The sequence below is a fragment of the Crocodylus siamensis genome, chromosome 11 (genome assembly GCF_052110815.1).
Source record: "Crocodylus siamensis isolate JL-2025a chromosome 11, ASM5211081v1, whole genome shotgun sequence".
NCBI classification, from domain to species: Eukaryota; Metazoa; Chordata; order Crocodylia; family Crocodylidae; genus Crocodylus; species Crocodylus siamensis.
In genome coordinates, this window is record NC_143405.1 from 30,815,529 (window position 1) to 30,834,371 (window position 18,843).

Genomic DNA, 18,843 nt, shown 5'->3' on the forward strand with positions numbered 1-18,843 from the left:
AAGTATGCACATCAATAAAGTCCATCAAATATATCTTTAAATATGTTTAACAAAAGGTATGACTTTAACGCACCAATATTTAAATAGTAAATAATCAATGACTACAACATGATGAGATAGCTAATAACCTTGATGCAAGGTATGTGACACCACCAGAGGCTACGTGGAGATTGCTGGAAAACCATATGTATGATACATCTCACGGAATCATTAGATTAGCAGTTCATTTGCCATTCCAACAATCACTATATTTTGAACCAGGACATGAATGTGAGGCCATCGACACACAGACATTTCAAAAACAGCTTTAAATGCTTGGTTTTCATTAAATCACAATTGCCCCAAAGTACGAAACTCTTTAAACTGCAAAATTCCATACCATTATGTATTTCAAAAAGGCGTTTGGCAAAGAAGACAGAGGTGGAGACAGCATTCTCCCTAGGATGTATTCAGTGAGTCCAACTGATATAGTAAGATTCTGTTTAAGAATGCTATTATTGCATGTCCATAGAACAACCAGTTTTGAAAAATTATGTACCTTTAACAATGTCTTCTGCAATACATTTCAAGAAGCAGCAAGATGATGAAATTTGCTGGCCAGTGATGAAGACTGGAGCTGCTGTCTGGAGGAAGGAGGTGGAATTCAAATACCCAGACAGCTAACACACACATTTGCATTAATTTGCATATGTTGCAAGCCATCTAATCCACTTCAGCTGTGAGAACAGTTTAGGGATGCCATGACAGAGGACCATAGGAGACATCACAATTTTGACATGGCAGTACAAAAGGCATTGCTGGATATACAAGATTATTGATGGTTTATGGACTTAATTGTACTTCTTTTGGTCTCCCTGACCCAGGGGTGTTTGTTGAACAAAATAATGACATCCTTTACGACATCACCGAAGAATTTGCAGAGGCAAAACAACAAATTAGAAACCTCAATGTGCAACAGAAATATGTTTTTGATCAAACTGTTACCGCTATAAATCAAGAGAGTGCAAATAGTTGCTTTTATTTGGATGGACCCGGAGGATCTGGGAAAACTTACTTATATAACACCTTAATGTGTTACATTAGAGGAACTGAGCAAATTGTTCTCCCTTTTGCAACAAGGGGAATAGCTGGTTCTCTTTTAAAATGAGGAAGAATACACAGTGGCTTCAAATTACCTATCCCAATACTTGAAACAACTACTTCATACATTCACCTGAAGCTCCCAGACTGAAAAAGGCCACACTCATTAGAATTGATGAAGCCACTATGATGCACACTCGTGCACTTAGATGCACTGATTTTTGCTGTTGAGATAGATATGCAAAATGATACGCCCTTTGGAGGAAAAATGCTTTTGTTAGGCAGAGACTTCAGACAAACATTACCAGTTGTAGTAAGATCTACAAGAATGGAGATGACTGAGGCATGCATAAAAAATAATTATCTGTGGTCACATTTCACCAAAATCAAATTTTCACAAAACCTGTGAACTGAAAGACAACACTGAATCAATGAATGGACTCTCAAAATTGGTGAACAAACTATATCGAATGATTATAGGTTGTCACCAGCTCTAATTGAAATACCAGAAACCTTTATTGAAATGGATTCCATTGATACAGCAGTTTATCAGATGCAAAGAAAATTATCATAACTCCTAAATATAATCACACGATGGAACTGAATACTGAAATGATAACTTTACTGCATGATGAAATGAAAAAATACTACAGCACACATTCTATGATCATGGATGATTCCAAAAAATCAAACTATTTATCCCATTGAATGTTTAAATGCACATACACAATCAGGACTGCCACCACACAAAGTGCAATTGAAAATTGGTGCTACTGTTATGTTAATCAGAAACATGAATCCAAAAAATGGGACTGTGCAATGGAACTCAACTGGTAATAAGAGAATTACACCAAAATTTCCTAGATGCTGAAATAATTGCAGGTACTAATAAAGGAGAATATGTCATCATTCCTTAGATTGATTTGCCTCCATCAGACACACAACTACCTTTCATTCTGAAAAGGAAACAATTTCCCATAATAACAGTGTTTGCAATAACAATTAATAAATAACAAGGAAAAAGTTTTGACTCTGTTGGACTCTACTTACCAAAACCAGTGTTTTCCCATGGACATTTGTATGTGGCCCTCATGAGATCCAGGAATGGAAAAAACTAAGAATATACATTTCACCGGTGGCAAACAAACAAGGAAATCTAAACAGTGATGAGAAAATATTCACTAAAAACATAGTCTTTAAGGAGATATTTGATGATAATTGATTCCTGCCAAACCATCTGAATGGTTAACCAAACTGTAAACAACCCAAAGGAAGATCGGGTAACCAACCCCAGTGGCATACTGAGTCACAGAACAAGGAAGCAATTCATATCTTTAAGTTGTTCAGCCTACTTTATTTAAGTTTTACACATATTTACTTTATTTATAATGCATATAAAAAGTAAAATCTGCCTGTTTGTTTTTGTTATTTGAAATTAATTCGTCACGATGGGCATTTTGCTAGTGCTAATATAAATATCCATGCGTGAGGAGGTAATCTTTCTTGTGTTCTTTCTAGATTGGGTCTGGGCAACAATAAAATCAAAGATGTGGAAAATGGAAGCCTTGCTAATATTCCAAGTTTGCGAGAAATACATCTTGAAAGAAATAAGCTGAAGAAAGTTCCTCCTGGATTACCTTATCTAAAATATCTGCAGGTAGTATACTACCCCTGTTTTTGTTTGTTCATTTTTTTTCTTTATTTTGTTTAGCTAGAGCAGGGGGTCTCACACTGTGGTACACATATCCATGTTTGCAATAACAATTAATGACTCACAACAGATGGATCTATTAAAATCAGAGTGAAATTGAAGAGAAGTAAAGAAAATATGAATTATACAGTTTAAGGTTTGCTATTTAGCAACATTACCTGGTCTAGATACATTTTTCATTACAATGTTTCAAAGCCACTTCACTTTCCTAAGAACAGCAAGCAAATACAAAATAACCCTCAATAAATAGGGCTTTAGGAGGCTTCAGTCACTGATTTGATTCAAATCAGAGACCCATTAATCTCTCCAAAATAAAGGCTTCCAATTCGATTCGATTTAGAGAGATTTGACAATTTGGCCATAGACACAGATTTATATATTTTTTTCTACATACCTCAAGGTACTATGTGGGTTGTGAACGCTGAGATGGTGGGGCGGATGGAGCGTCCCATGGGGCCGCATGCTCAGCGGTGGACTTGGAAGTGGACCAGAAGTACCTTCGGTCCACTGCTGAGCACACGGCGGGCCCCCCCCCCCCCCACGCTCCTGTGGGATGCTCCATCCACCCCATCATCTCAGTGTTCACAATCCGCACGTGGTACCTTGAGGTATGTAGAAAAAATATATAAAGCTGTGTCTATGGCCAAATCGCTGATTCACCGAATCAGAATTGAATCTTCAGATTAGGCCAAATCGAATCGGGACAGTGCTCCAAATCAGCGAACTGAATCACTGCCCCCCAAATCTGGCCAAATCCAAACCAAATATGGCCCGCTTCGCACACCCTTACTATATATAATCTAGTATTGTATAATGGGGTAGAACAGGTTGATACAATAAACAGAATAATGTAACTTTAAAGTCTAATATTTCTAAACTGCTATAACCATGACTTTATTTTACCGCAAGGTCAATCAACGAAGTGTTCCAATACTACAGAATATTTTTGCTAGCCTTAATGGGTAGCTTGATATTATCCTGTAAAATTAGCATTGGCATCATGGATTATCATTTTTTTTAATCACTCCAAAAAAGTATTCCTCAATCCACTGTTCTTTTTAATTCAGTGTGTAAAGGTTGTGTGTTAAACCATACTTGATAGAAATGTGAACATTGGAAAGAAAAAAAAAAATCAGAAAAGAGCCAAAAGTGCACAGCCAAAATTGTTAGTGTAGTATACTGAATCATATGGTGAAAAAAAGCAGCCTCTAATCCTAGGTGGGCTTCAGCTCTGCTTCCCGTGGGAAAGTCCAGTGCAGGTCCCACACTCACCAACAGCTGGGTTTAGAGTAGTGATCTGTCACTGAGCCCACAGTAGCCACTCTCCCTCATTCACCTATTGGAATTGGGCAGGGAGAACGGAACACTATGGAATGGTTGTGGGAACAAAAGACCCCCTCTAGCATTCCATGTTATTGTTCATATGGTATATGTGGTACCACTAGAACATGTAGAGGCAGAGTATACCATCTGAACACCTGCTTTTTGGGGCACTACAGAATGAACATCTGAACAATGCTTAATTTAAAAGTTAAGGGTAAGATAGAGAATACAAACACTTTAATGAAAGTTCTTAAAGTTGTTTTATCTATTGTAGGGAAAAATTAGAATTTTTAAATCTTGCTTAATAAAAATCTGAAATCTGTTGCTGAATTCAAATCTATTATTTAGAAATGGTTAAAAACAAATAAGCCCCAATAAGGCACTTTTAACTTACATTGTACATGTTTTTCAAATATCTGAAAGGTTGCCATAAAGAAGAAGAACTAATTGCATTCCCCTTCCACAGAGGATGGGGCATGAAGCAATGACTTAAATTTAAGTGAAGTAGATTTAGATTAGATAGCAAGAAAAACTTTTTTATTATTAGAACAGTAAGGCAGTGGAACAGACTGTTCTGCGAAATCAAGGAACTTCCTTCACTAGAGGTTTTCAAGGGGAAGCTGGATAAACATTGACCAGAGAGAATTTAAGGGTAGCATTCCTCCTAGAGGGTAAAACCAGATGATTCCTGAAATCCCGTCCAACTCAATGATACAATGAGTCACAAATATTAACTCTTTTGCCATCCTATGAATGCTAGCATCCAAGGAGTAAGCTGGATAGCACAGTGATAACTTTTTTTAGAATGCTTTTTACTGAATTCAACAAACATTGTATAATATTTCATGGCCATTCTGACATGCCCAGGCCCTGCATACAGCTGCTAGAGGCACTACTAGGACACACTGCCAGGGTGTTATCATACCTTCAGGTTTACCCTTCCATTCCAACCACCTCCCTGTCCACTGTTCAACTACTGACAACAGATTGAGATGATCCAAAGGTCCCCTTCCCTGACCTATGTCTGAACTTTATCTGTCTCACCCGGGCCTTAGCAAAAGGGACTTTGCCAGCTAGAAGAACACTACCCTTGTCCAGTCATGCACGCAGAAAACATTGTCCGTCCGTCCCCCCCTCCCTTTCCTTGGACGAGGCCTGCCTTTCTGGTCAAATACCCTGAAATTACACTTAACTTGACAATAAGTAAGTTGAAAAGACAACAAAAAGATTCATTAATTAACAAGAACAAACCTAAGAAATCAGTAACCATATGCTGAGATATAAACAGAGGTGCAAGAACAAACAGAAAAATGATAAGATCCTGCTCAGCATCTTAAACCCAAGAATGCAGCTTCTATTTAGCTCAACAGGTTAGAAACCTGCTTCCAACTCTGATCCTTCTGTCAACTAGGATATTCAGCTTGTTGGCTGAGGGTCTACAGCCTTCCCTAAACCCAAGAAAAACAGAGACCAAAACTTGCTCTCAAGACAAAGCTTAAATACAGTTTCTTATCTGACCATTCACATACATCACTCATGGGATTCTTGGGAAGCCCACACTATGTATATAACTTTCTGCCCCTGCTCCAAAAGATGCTCTCACTTACCAGAGCAAAAGTCTTTTCTGATCTAAGTAGGACCAGGGGAATACTTGCATCCTTTCAGACATATGCCAAGAATGCGTCCTCTTACTTAATTTCCCCAGTCTAAGAAATACCCTTCTTTGGACACACTATTTGCGAGTAACATTCCAGTCAGGGTCTCTCCTTTTTAAAGGTGCACCAATACATCAGTCTATAACATATCAGCACTGATAAAAGAAAAATTGACATTATCAGCAATTGGCTTTTTTTGTCTGATGTGGCTGATAATGCCACTGATAAACATGGCATGCATGGGCGCAGCCACAGCATGCATGCAGCCAGCATGACAGCTGGGAGAACAGCGTCCAGCTGGTAAGTCTGTTAGGGAGCTGGGGCTGTGCTCAGGGCAGGTAGTGGCTGCACTGGGAGGGTGGGCTACAGGGTGGGGGGGCTACAGTCACCCCAGAATTTGCCTTAGCCCACCTGTAACCTCCTTGCCAGCTCTGCCACCACCCACCCAGAGCACAGCCCTGGCTCAGCTCCACTCCCTTCTTCACTGTGGGGACAGCATGTGGTTACTGCCTTGAACTGGTAGAATGATTGAGCCTGGAGGCCAGGTCTTTACAAAAACTATTCTGACATAGCAACCTCAGACAGCATGGTCTTTTCAATTTTATTATAGCTGCAAAAGTCCAAACTTAGATGCGGTTGCCTTGCAATAGTGCAAGTTATAGAACCATTTATTTTCTCACTGGCTAGGAAATTGGCTCCGTAATTGGACCCAGAGGGTAGTAATTAATGGAAGTCAATCGTCACAGTGCTCTGTGACCAGTGGGGTCTCCTAAGGCTCTGTCCTTGGACCCATATTGTTCAACATCTTCATTAATGATGTGGACACTGGAGTCAGAAGCAGACTGGCCAAGTTCACCAATAACACCAAACTCCGGGGCAAAGCATCCGCACCTCAAGACAGGCGGGTGATCCAGGCTGACCTGGACAGACTCAGCAAATGGGCGGATGAGAACCTGATGGTGTTTAACACTGAAAAATGCAAGCTTCTCCACCTTGGAAGGAAAAACATGCAGCATCCTTATAGGCTCGGCAGTGCTACACTGGCTAGCACTATGGAAGAAAGAGACTTGGGGGTCATCACTGACCACAAGATGAACATGAGCCTGCAATGCAATGCTGCAGCTACTAAAGCAACCAAAACGCTGGCTTGCATCCATAGATGCTTCTCAAGCAAATCCCGGGACGTCATTCTCTCCTTGTACTCAGCCTTGGTGAGGCTGCAGCTGGAGTAGCTGCATTCAGTTCTGGGCCTCACAATTCAAAAAAGATGTGGAGAAGCTTGAGAGAGTCCAAAGAAGAGCCACATGCATAATGAGAGGTCAAGAAAACAGACCTTACGATGAGAGGCTAAGAGCTATGGTGCTCTTTAGCCTGGAAAAGCGCAGGCTCAGGGGTGATCTGATGGCCACCTATAAGTTTATCAGAGATGACTACCAGTATCTGGGGGAACGTTTGTTCACCAGAGCACCCCAAGGGATGACAAGGTCAAACGGTCATAAACTACTGCAAGACCATTTCAGGCTGGACATAAGGAAGAATTTCTTTACTGTCTGAGCCCCCAAGGTCTGAAATAGCCTGCCATCGCAGGTGGTTCAATCACCTACACTGAGCACCTTCAAGAGAAATTTGGATGCTTATCTTGCTGGGATCCTATGAAAGCAGCTGACTTCCTACCCCTCAGGCAGGGGGCTGGACTCGATGATCTTCTGAGGTCCCGTCCAGCCCTAATGTCTATGAAATCTATGAAATTTTGCTTTTTGAGATTGGTAGACTCAAACAGTTGTATTGACAAACCTTTTCTAGGGTATACCTCACTTAAGTCTTTATATTATCCACTATTAAACATTACACATATCACTCATTAAAAGGAAAAAAATTTAGAATAGTCAAATCATTGTGATAGGCTGAAAAATGGAGACTGATACAATTACTGCCTAAGTGTGGGGAAAAAATTTCTTCAGAGATTCAATGCTTTATCTTCAGCACCCCTACTGTATAGGAGTTTACATCAGATCGCTTACAGAGTCTCAATTATACATTTTAACAATTTCACCACTCTTTTCAGACATTTTTCTATTTCTTATTCTTACAGGTAGTCTTCCTTCACAATAACAATATTCCAAAAGTGGGAGTGAATGACTTCTGTCCAACAGAAAGAAGCATGAAAAAGGCATTATACAGTGGAATCAGCTTATTCAACAACCCTATGAAATACTGGGAAGTTCAGCCTTCAACATTCCGTTGCATTTTAAGCAGAAATAGCGTGCAACTTGGAAATTTACGAAAGTAACACAAAAATTAGCATATTTCACAAACAATCTTAATATAGGAATAGCCTATATTTCTCATTTTATAATACTTGAAATCTATTTAAAAATGGCAGTTTACCATAACTTAACCAGTTAACAAATATATCTACTAACTTAGAGGCTGTAAGGTAGGATTTCTATAAAGGGACACAGACAGATGTAACAAATAGTGCTTTACACAGTCTTAAAACCCTATCAAAAATCAAGTCGATGAATAGCAAACAGTGCTATGGCAATATCAGTTGGCTGGAACTGCATAAAAATGATAAAACAGGAATAACACTAAAGCGATTAGCAGTGATACTTTCACTGGGAGGCAGCAGCATGTCTCTGCTACTGAAAAAGTACAAACTAAAAGCCCTTTGAAAAGGGAGAGAAATGGAAGTATTTTATATACATGTCTGTCCACACCCTTAATACCAATCCTTTGTTTTATCTGACAATGTTCAATTTATAATTTGAGTAAATTACATAAAAAAACTTGATATTTTCAAGGAAGAATTTATAAAAGCTGTACTGGAAACTGCATGTTAATGTTTCCTATTAGATTATTTCCTTTCTTAACAAAAACAATGAAAATTAAGTAAAAATAATTTTATTATTAAGGATATGTTTCTGTACTGAGAATGTATTATTTAAATGTGTGTATATGGCATGTATGAAAATATAGCAAACAAAATATGAGATTTCAAGGCCAAGTCATGTGCCAATTATGGTCACTGTTAAAATAAGTAAGGCTAAGATTCAATTAAAAGGTATTCTATTTTGAGTTTCTCTGCCATTAAAACAGGCAGAACTGATATTAAGACCTTAAAACCTCTTTAGGCTTTTGTATTTATCCTTGCAACTTTTTACTGAAAAACGCTCAAAATCTCATTACCAACATAATTTGATGCACTCTGATAAAGGTAACATTAAATGTTTAACATTAGCTTAATAATTAATAGGAACTTACTAAACTGTCTGTAAGCTACCACAAACATAGTAACGTGTATCTATATAAACTGCAGTCATGTTCTTTATTTTACATACCATTTACCATTTTAATTGTACATAGATTAGACAGACCACAAAATTAATAACTATCCTAAAGTTGTGGAACCTGAGCAACATGTAGTGGGAAGCTAATGGTTCTGACTGCATATGTAGGCAAATATGTAAAATATTCATACTGAGAGTACTGTAAAATGGATATTTTATACATCTATTTAGTGTATATTTGTCACTGGCATTCAACATAAATTAAGTAAACTTAAAGAATACTCTGAAATGTATTCTTGTAATAAAAACATTGGATTGAAAGCAATTTTGCCATGTTTGGACCATATCTTGTGTGGGTAGGATAACAGAAACCACTAATCTTAGTACATTTTCTTTAATTTTTTGCAAAAATTTATAATCCCAGAACATAATTATAAATACATAATGGATATAATTTCTGAAGATCTCTTACATTTATAAATTATTTTTTGGGATTATTAATTGTACATTTTGCTAGTGCTGCTCATACTACAAATCATTTAACAGTTTTTAATAAGATTTTCCAGACATTAGTGTTTCTTTTACGTGCAATTCTAGTGAGAAATGATAGAGAAGGACTATATGAAGGCAACACTGCATAAAGATTCAACAGCACTCTTCCTCTCATTTTTTTCTCCAAGGTACTCCAAGTACTCCAAAATATTAGCATCCTTTAGAAAAGTGTTTTTCAAACTGAGGTACATGTACCTCCTGGGATATCTAGCATTTTGCTAGGGGATTTGTGCTGAAATTTTAATAATGGCAATGCAGCTTCTGGCTGATTATTAACCAATGGTATTTCCACATCTTGATGTCAATGTCAACACTCTTCCTATGGTGTGGGGAGTACAAGCAGAAATATTTTGTAGATAAATGGGTAAGCAGCCAAAAAAGTTTGAAAGCCAATGTTTTAGATGAAGCCTTCAAAATCTTCTTCACACATCATTATCTTTCTCACAGTCTGCTTCTGCTACAATGTTATTGTAGTCAATAGAGCTTGTGAATGTTAGTCAAGAAAAAAACTGGCTAGTTTTAGGTAAGGTGCAATGAGTACAAACTGAGGGAGATCTCCGAGTAGAATATGCTGTGCTTGGCATGATAGAAGTGACAAATGTTCCTGGGAGTAGCGAGATTGGCAAGTACTACTTTAGCACTCTGTCCAGGTTTACACTGCAGACTTCCTGCATTATAATCATTTCAGCCACAGGTAGGAGGATGTATTAGTGCTTTCAATGTAAACATAGCCCTAGCTTTTTCACACTGTGCACTTAGTTCCAAAAACCATGTTACTTTCAGATAGTGGCAAACCAGTTGACAGCTACTTCACTTCACACAATAATCTTCCTATCACCTTTAAGAGATGCTTCTATGATAAAGAGTAGAGTGTTGGCTGGAGTAAAGACAGAAGTAATGAGAGAGACCAGAATGGCAGCAGTAGAAAAAGGAAAAACAGACAGGATTATTATTTACTGTAAAACAAAACAATGCTTCTTTAAAACACTGTTACTGTATGACCACTGCAAATGTGCACACACAGCAAGAACAGATTTTTCTCATTAGTAGCATCTGTTGGGGCCATGCATGAACCACGCATCTCCTTGTGCTTCTACACCAGGATACAAAAGGCTAAAACAATTTCAACATTTTATCAGTCACCTCTTAATTCAAGCTTTGTATTGCTGAGTGCTCTGACAGGCAAGGAAAGTGAGCAGTTTGGGCTACCTGTTCTTTAACATAGGGCAGTCCAAATGGGAGCCCAAAGACTACATGGGTTAAATTGCATCTCCCAACCTCTCACCCACCTCCCACTCCAAACACTGTTCTGGCTGCAGAAAAAGCCCTTTCTCCCAGGCCTCTGCTCGAGGGCAGGGCACAGCACTACCTTCAGTACTAAGGAATCTGCAGCCTGGGGTGCCTAAGTGGCATAATGCACCAGGAAAACTCATAGCTGCAGAGCTAAGGGTGAGTCAGGGAGAACGGTATAGTGTGGGTACTCAGGGCAGCAGCAGGTGGAGCAGGGGGGCATCTGGGCACACAGTGCATCTGGGGCACAGGGAACAGCAGAGGGGTACCTGAGTGTGTGGTGCCGTGTTGGGGCATGCAGTGCAGTGGGAAGATACCCTACATGTGGTACAGCAGTGGGGGTGCCTAGCCATATGGTGCATCAGCAGGGTGCAGCAGAGGGAGAAAATGGTGCAGTGGGGATGGTAGTGGGAGGGGCATGCAATGGAGCAGGGGGAATTTCCTGGCTGCATGGGGCAGTGGCAGAGTGCAGGGTACAGAAGCAGGAGTGCACTGCCACAGCAAGGAACGCAGTACTTTGGGTCCTTGGCCCCCTCTAGTGTGGCCCCTGCTTGTGCTGCCCTCAGCCACTTAGAAGTTGGACAGCCCTGTATTAATGGAAGCCATGGAAGTTAAGTAAAAAGATCGTTAAGTCACCACTGTCCCTGAAACATGTAAGCTAGTAGAGACAGCCATTGTGAATTAAACTATTCCTAGCACTTGTGCTTCCAGGCAGAGGGGAAGATCACATCTCCTTACTTGTTTATACAGTACATTGCCAATATGTTGTCTTTGAGGATGGTGTTCTATGGCAGTGGGGACCAACCTCTTCAGCAGGTATGCCACAAATTAACCCTGCATCCTCCCTGAGTGCCACACCAATACTCCTTCCCCTGCTTAATCTGCTGCTCTGCTTTCTACCTCCTGCCCTTATACCTGAACTGCTGTTCTGCTTCCTGCTCCCAGCTCTATCAGTCCTTTCCCTGATTTGTCACGTGCCACACACAGAGCTTTCCTGTGCCACGTGTGGTATACACACCACAGGTTGGCCACTTGTGTTCTACAGAATAGGCATGCTATAACTATTACCCTGGTAGCTCTCACTTCTGTGCACCCCTGACTGAAAAAGAGAACTTGTTCTCTGGAAAGTAAGTTCTTGCCAATTGGAATCTATCAGAAATTCCTATGGACTGCCTAGTTTTGAGTAAATGTGGGTTACCCGTTTCCTCAGATGTTCTACCATACCTTCTACAGACACTTGTGGGAATGCCAAGAATAGAGAACTCTTCCCTGCAATTCATGAGGAATTTCCTTTGTGGCTCCCTGATAAATAAAAGAAGCCACTTGGGTTTATAACAGGTTCTTGTGAGAAGGGTCCCAAAAGAGGGACAGGGAAAGGACATTGATAGGAAACAAAAACAAACAAAAAAAAAGAACTGGAAGAGGAGCTATGGACAATGATCGCAATAATTTCCAATACTCATCTTTGTTGATATCCGACAGATAAATAGAAGAGGATGGATTATAAATGCAGCATTTTTAAGATTGAAGCTGCTGCACCTCTCAACCATCCTACATCCAACCAGCTGGTGTGCTGAATAAGTCCTGTGGAGAACTGAGGAAAAACGTTTGTCACTTTCCATCAAAATGTGGATACTTTTTGGTAGATTCAGCAAGAGAACTTCTTTCAGTGTGAAGTACTACCAGTGTTTTAACCAAACAGTTTAAAATAAACAGGTCAAATCCTCAAACCCAGCCTGCAAGTCTCATGGAATGCCTGGAGCCATAACTCTACTCATTGTCACCATGGTAACCACAGACCTGGCTATAGTATCTGATGTCTCTGTGCCTTAGCCATGGTCACAGCAGATGGCTAGTAAAGTTTTTCAATGCTGCTGATGCCTGCTCCTAGAAGAGGTGGGAGAAGGAACAGCCACAAACATAGGCGGAAGAAAATATGATTTGGTGGGGCTTAGCATGTGCGTCCTTGTGCACATGCATACCCCCCCCCACCAACAGGTAGGTATGTCATGGGAAGTGGGGGGGGGCAGATAGAGACCCCCCCCATGAGGGAGTGGGGCAGAGGCAGGGGGAGGGGTGAATGGGGCCCCAGGACTGGAGTGAGTCACAGGATGCTAGGAGCCTGAGCAGCTCACCCAGAGGTGCAGGGGGCCTTGCTCTGCCCCCCTCCATACCCTTTCCCTCCCCCATGCACCTTCCCATTCACACATTTACCTGCTGGATACTGCTTCACACACAGCTACGCTGGGCTGAGTTCCCAGCCGCCTGCAGGCTCCGGCTGCTCCTGGTTTTCAGGAGGATTCAAGTGGCGGTAAAGCATACAAGCATTCATTCTCCCACCTGAAACTCTTCCAGAAATTAGCTCTACAGCAGGGGTAGGCAACATTTTTTTGGTTGGAGTGCTGAAAATCCCCACAATGCCTACCTTGGAAGGTGCCAGAGTGCTGGCATGCCAGAAAAACAAAATGAGGGCATGGGGTACATGGCAGGATGGCGTGTGCCCCTTGCCTCCCACACAAAGCCCCTGCCCCCCCAGCCCTGCTGCCCTGTTCCCCCCCAGCCAAAGCCCCTGCCTCCCAGCCTGGGCTCTGTGGCTGGCAGTGGGGGAGGGGCCTGAGGCAGCTCCCAGCACAGAGTGGATGACCAGGCTCCGGAGCCCGGGGCAGCTGTTTGTAGCCAGCCTGGGCTCTAGACAGCTGCAGCAAGCAGCGGGCAGGCTGCAAATAGCTGTGCCGGGCTCCACAGCTCCGGCATCAGCTCCATGCTGGCGCCTCCTGGCTGCAGCCGGCCCTGACTCTGGGTAGCTGCTGCCAACCACAGAGCCCGGACTGCTCCCAGCAGGCAGCTGGGATGCTGCAAGCCCTGCTGGGAGCAGCCTGGGCTCCATCACTAGCATCTACAGAATTAGAGATGGGTTATTTTTCTCCCAGGACTGCCATTTCATAGAATCATAGAAGTCGGGTCGGAAGGGACCTTGTAGATCTTCAAGTCCGACCCCCTGCCTGGGCAGGAGAAAAACTTGGCTCAAATGACACCAGCCAGGTAGGCATCAAGCCTCTTCTTAAAGATCCCCAGGGTAGGAGCCAGCACCACTTCCCTTGGAAGTTGGTTCCAGATCCTACCCACCCTAACTGTGAAGTAGCTTTTACGGATGTCTAATCTAAACCTACTCTCCAACAACTTGTGGCCGTTATTCCTTGTTATGCCAGGGGGCGCTAGGGGAAACAAGGTCTCTCCCAAACCCTTCTGGTCCCCCCTGGTGAGTTTATAGATGGTCACCAGGTCCCCCCTCAGCCTTCTCTTGTGAAGGCTGAACAGGTTCAGTTCCTGCAGTCTCTCATTGTAGGGTCTGCCCTGTAGTCCCCGAATCGTGCAGGTGGCCCTCCTCTGGACCGTCTCAATGTTGTCCAAGAGAATTTTTCTTCCACGAGAAACTGTGTCGACACTTGTGTGTTCTTTTTCATAGTTTCATAGTTTCTAGGGTCGGAAGGGACCTGAGCAGATCATCTAGTCCGACCCCCTGTCACGGCAGGAAAGAATACTGGGGTCAGATGACCCCAGCAAGATGTTCATCTAACCTCCTCTTAAACAACCCCAGGGTAGGGGCCAGCACCACTTCTCTTGGAAGCTGGTTCCAGACCCCAGACCCTCTTTGTTTCAAGAGAAACTGGGTAAATACTTGTATGCTCTTGGTTTCTACCTGAAGATCTGCAATTCTTTTGGCTTATACATAGCGATAGCAAGAGAGCGAGAAACAGCGCGCGTGAGAGAGCACATCCTGAAGGTCTGAGAGACAAAAATCCTTCACTTCTGCCCTTAGTAACAGATGCCACCTATACAAAATCATTCTTGATTTCATGGAATATTAGAAAAATTTTTATTGCAGTCAAATAAAAGGATGTTAACTGACCAGTAAAATGACATAATTTGATTGGCCAATTGACTGCTTCCTAACCATATGACAAATAGCTTGTGGTCCCTAATGGAAATGACTAAAGCCTCAGTCTACTAAGTACCAGTACTTTGCACCTTAGAAGGCTTTAAAGGCATCCATCAGTAGCAGCAGTAGTGAAAACGGCATGTCATGTAAGGACAGAGAATTATTAAAGTAATACATATGAAACCCAGAAGGAGCTATCACAATCAACCTAATCTAATGAACAGTACAATACAAGCACTAAATTTTTCACCCCAAAATTCCTGCATCAGGCCCATAACAAAAGACGAGTAACACTGGCAATGTGGAGAGCAGGTTAAATACACTGAAAGAGAGTATCTGAAGTTGGACTTTTTTTTATTAACCTATATACAAGAGCAATGCTTCAACACAATTTAAAGAAACAGACCTCTCAGAAAGAAAAAAACATGGCTCAAATGATGAAATTAAACTACTGTATCTTTTTCAGCGACCTAAAGTGGAAAGTACCTCTTAATTAAAAGGCAGTAGATATGAAAAAGAACTTACGTTCAAAATGTGACTACCTCCCCAAGGAAGCCATAAAAGAAAAGAGGAAGGGGATTTAAAAACAGGATAGCATAAGCAATAGCTATTCCAAAGGCCATGCATTCATTTATACAATTCTGTTAATTAATTTGTTGCATTTCTACACTTAGGTTTGCACAGCCACGATAACTGTGAGCTTTAGGGCAGAGAAGCTAAGGCCGAGGGGGGATTTGGTGTCTGTCTACAAACTCGTTAGGGGAGATCAGCAGCAAATAGGAAGGGCCCTATTCCCCCCAGCAGCACCTGGGACAACGAGGAACAATGGCCAGAAGCTGCTGGAGAACAGGTTCAGGTTAGAGATTAGGAGGCACTATTTCACTGTTAGGGTGGCTAGGATCTGGAACCAACTTCCTAGGGAAGTGGTCCTTGCTCCTACCTTGGGTAAATTCAAAAAAAGAGGTTAGACGAACACCTTTCTGGGATCATGTGATTAGATGATCTGTTCAGGTCCCTTCTGACCCCAGACTACTATGAAACTATGAATACAATCTAAAACCTTCTCTCAAGGGCAATGTTAGATGTTTATCTGGGCACAATACTACACAGAAGTCACAAAAAAGGCTGTTCACAATTTGACCCAGGCCTACCTCATTCTGTTATAAACCCATATACAGTTACTTATCTTTGGGCATACAAGAGAGAATCTCAAACCCAAAAGCCTGAAGCTTCCTGTAGGAAATCACCCTACATTATTGTTCCACACCTAGAGGAATTACATTGCTGTACTCCTACTTCCAGTTTATGAGCCTATGAATTGATTGGTAGCAAACTGATTATAATAGTATTTAAAATTCTCGAATTTCTGACTGTTCACACATTGAACAATGTACCCCAAAGCAAGCAGAGATGCAGTGTATTTAAGTGCATAGCCTTGGAACTGGGGGGAAAAAAAGGCCAGGCACTTAGAATCATGGGGCGTGTCTACACATGCAGGCATGTGAGCTTGTAGCAGCTCAAACAGAAGCGGTGCAAATTTGAGCCAGGGCTTTCTGCTTCAGCGCATGTGCCTGAACATGCACTTTGGTGTGGTACAAGTTGTGCCACTTGGGACAAAATAACCCTGCCTGGCTCCTTCTGGGTCTGCAGCCAGGGAGAGCTAGATCTGGGGCCAGCACCAAAGGGGTTTGAGACACTGAAAGAGGCACATGAGTGTTTGTCTGGATGCATCTATAGGGTATATATACAGGAGTGGAGGGAGGGAAGGATGCTGTATTCAGAGCAACTCCAAGAGCCGCTGTAATTAAAATGCCTGGGGCATCTTACGTATCAGTGTCCCTGCTCATTGAATGAGCTTTAGATAAAGCGCCCCGGCCGATTACTACCCCATGGTCCTTGTCCATGTGGGTACTAATGATGCGGCCAGGAGAACCCCCGATCACCTGATGGCGGACTACCAGGCTCTCGGCAGCGTGCTGAGGGAATTTGGTGCACAGGTGGTATTCTCTTCCATCCTACCAGTGAACAGACGTGGAAGACGGCATGAGAACTGCATCCGAGAGACCAACTGGCGGCTTCGGCAGTGGTGTCTCGGGGCAGGCTTCGGCTTCCTGGACAATGACCCACAGATTACAACGAGGGACATGCTCAGCTGGGATGGACTTCACCTGTCCCCCAAAGGTAAGCGTGTGTTTTCTTCCAGGTTGGCGGATCTCCTCCGGCGGGCTTTAAACTAGGCTCGTCGGGGGGAGGGGAAGATGAGGGTGGGGGAGGCTGTGGACCACCAAACCAGGTGGCACCCACAAGGACAGCCCAGCCTGAAGAAAGAGAGCTTTGGGAACGTGAAAGGCAGGGGGTGGACAGCAATACGGCACAGGTAAGGAACGGGAAGGTTAGGGACAAAAAGCCCTTTAGGACTTGGAGCGAGGGGGTAGCAAAAGCACCAGTCACAGGGCTCAAGTGCCTATATACTAATGCTAGGAGCATGGGGAACAAGCAGGATGAACTAGCGCTCCTGGTTGCACTAAACGACTACGACTTAGTGGGGCTGACGGAAACCTGGTGGGATCCATCCCACGACTGGGCGGTACATATTGAGGGCTATAGATTGTACAGAAAGGACAGAGTGGGGAAAAGGGGGGGAGGGGTTGCGCTCTATGTTAAGGAGCAATATACATCAACCCTCATCAAGACAGAATCAAAGGATGAGGAAGTAGAAGGACTGTGGGTTAGGCTACATGGGGGGCAAGGAGAAAAGGATTTGGTGGTAGGGGTCTGCTACAGACCCCCACATCAAGGGGAAGAAATAGATTTGGGGCTCCTGAGGCAACTCTCAGAGACCATAAAAGCTAAAGAGGCGGTGGTCATGGGGGACCTAAACTACCCGGACATCTGCTGGGAGACACAGACAGCAAAGTCCCACCGCTCACGCAGGTTTCTAACCTGTGTACAGGACCTCCACCTGACGCAGGAGGTACATGGTCCCACTAGGGGGAATGCCTTACTGGATCTGGTATTGGCAACGGGGGATGACATAGTAGGGGACCTACAGATCGGTAGCCATCTGGGGGACAGTGATCACCTAAAAGTACAATTAAACATAAGGCGTCGAGTGGGTAAGGTAACCAGTAGGGTGAACGTGCTGGACTTTAGGAAAGCTGATTTCAGCAAACTCAGGCGATTAGTGAAGGATGCACTGCAGAGTAGTAGTTTTGAAACGATGGGAGCCCAAGAAGGGTGGCTGTGCCTTAAGGAAGCTATCCTTCTCGCACAAAGCGAGACGATCCCCGTGCGAGGTAAAAGAGGGAAAGGGGCCAGGAGGCTTCCCTGGCTGACCAGAGAAATCCTGGGCAGACTAAGGGCCAAAAGGGGAGCACATAAAAAGTGGAAACAGGGAGAGATCACCAAAGAGGAATATACCTCTTCTGCTCGTGCTTGTAGGGAGGCAGTTAGACAGGCCAAAGCTACCATGGAGCTGAGGATGGCAACCCAAGTAAAAGACAATAAGAAATTGTTTTTTAGATATATAGGGAGTAAAAGGAAGGCCCAGGGAGGAATAGGACCTCTGCTAAATGGGCAGAAACAATTGGTGACGGACAGAGGGGACAAGGCTGAACTCCTCAACGAGTTCTTCGCCTCAGTGTTCCTAAGCGAGAGGCATGACAAGTCTCTCACTGGGAGTGTAGGGAGGCAGCAGCAAGGCACCAGACTTCCATGCGTGGACCCTGAGGTGGTGCAGGGTCACTTGGAGGAACTGGATGCCTTTAAGTCGGCAGGCCCGGATGAGCTCCATCCGAGGGTACTGAAGGCACTGGCCGACATCATTGCAGAGCCACTGGCGGGAATATTTGAACGCTCGTGGCGCACGGGTCAAGTCCCGGAGGACTGGAAAAGGGCCAATGTGGTTCCCATTTTCAAGAAGGGGAGGAAGGAGGACCCGGGTAACTATAGGCCAGTCAGTCTCACCTCCATCCTTGGCAAAATCTTTGAGAAAATCATCAA

General features: G+C 43.1%; 2 protein-coding genes across 9 annotated transcripts in view; one reads left to right on the forward strand and one right to left on the reverse strand.

Annotated features, from left to right (window-relative positions):
- The window catches only part of ASPN (asporin), a 50,131-nt gene extending 40,747 nt beyond the window's left edge, over positions 1–9,384 (forward strand). For both annotated transcript variants that reach the window (XM_090022532.1, XM_090022533.1), the window contains 2 exons: positions 2,599–2,737; positions 7,862–9,384. In XM_090022532.1, coding sequence (XP_089878658.1) covers positions 2,599–2,737; positions 7,862–8,059 — 337 coding nt within the window. In that variant the 3' untranslated portion in view covers positions 8,060–9,384. The remainder of the gene's footprint in view (positions 1–2,598; positions 2,738–7,861) is intronic.
- The window catches only part of CENPP (centromere protein P), a 319,520-nt gene that overhangs the window by 169,297 nt on the left and 131,380 nt on the right, over positions 1–18,843 (reverse strand). The window lies entirely within an intron of this gene.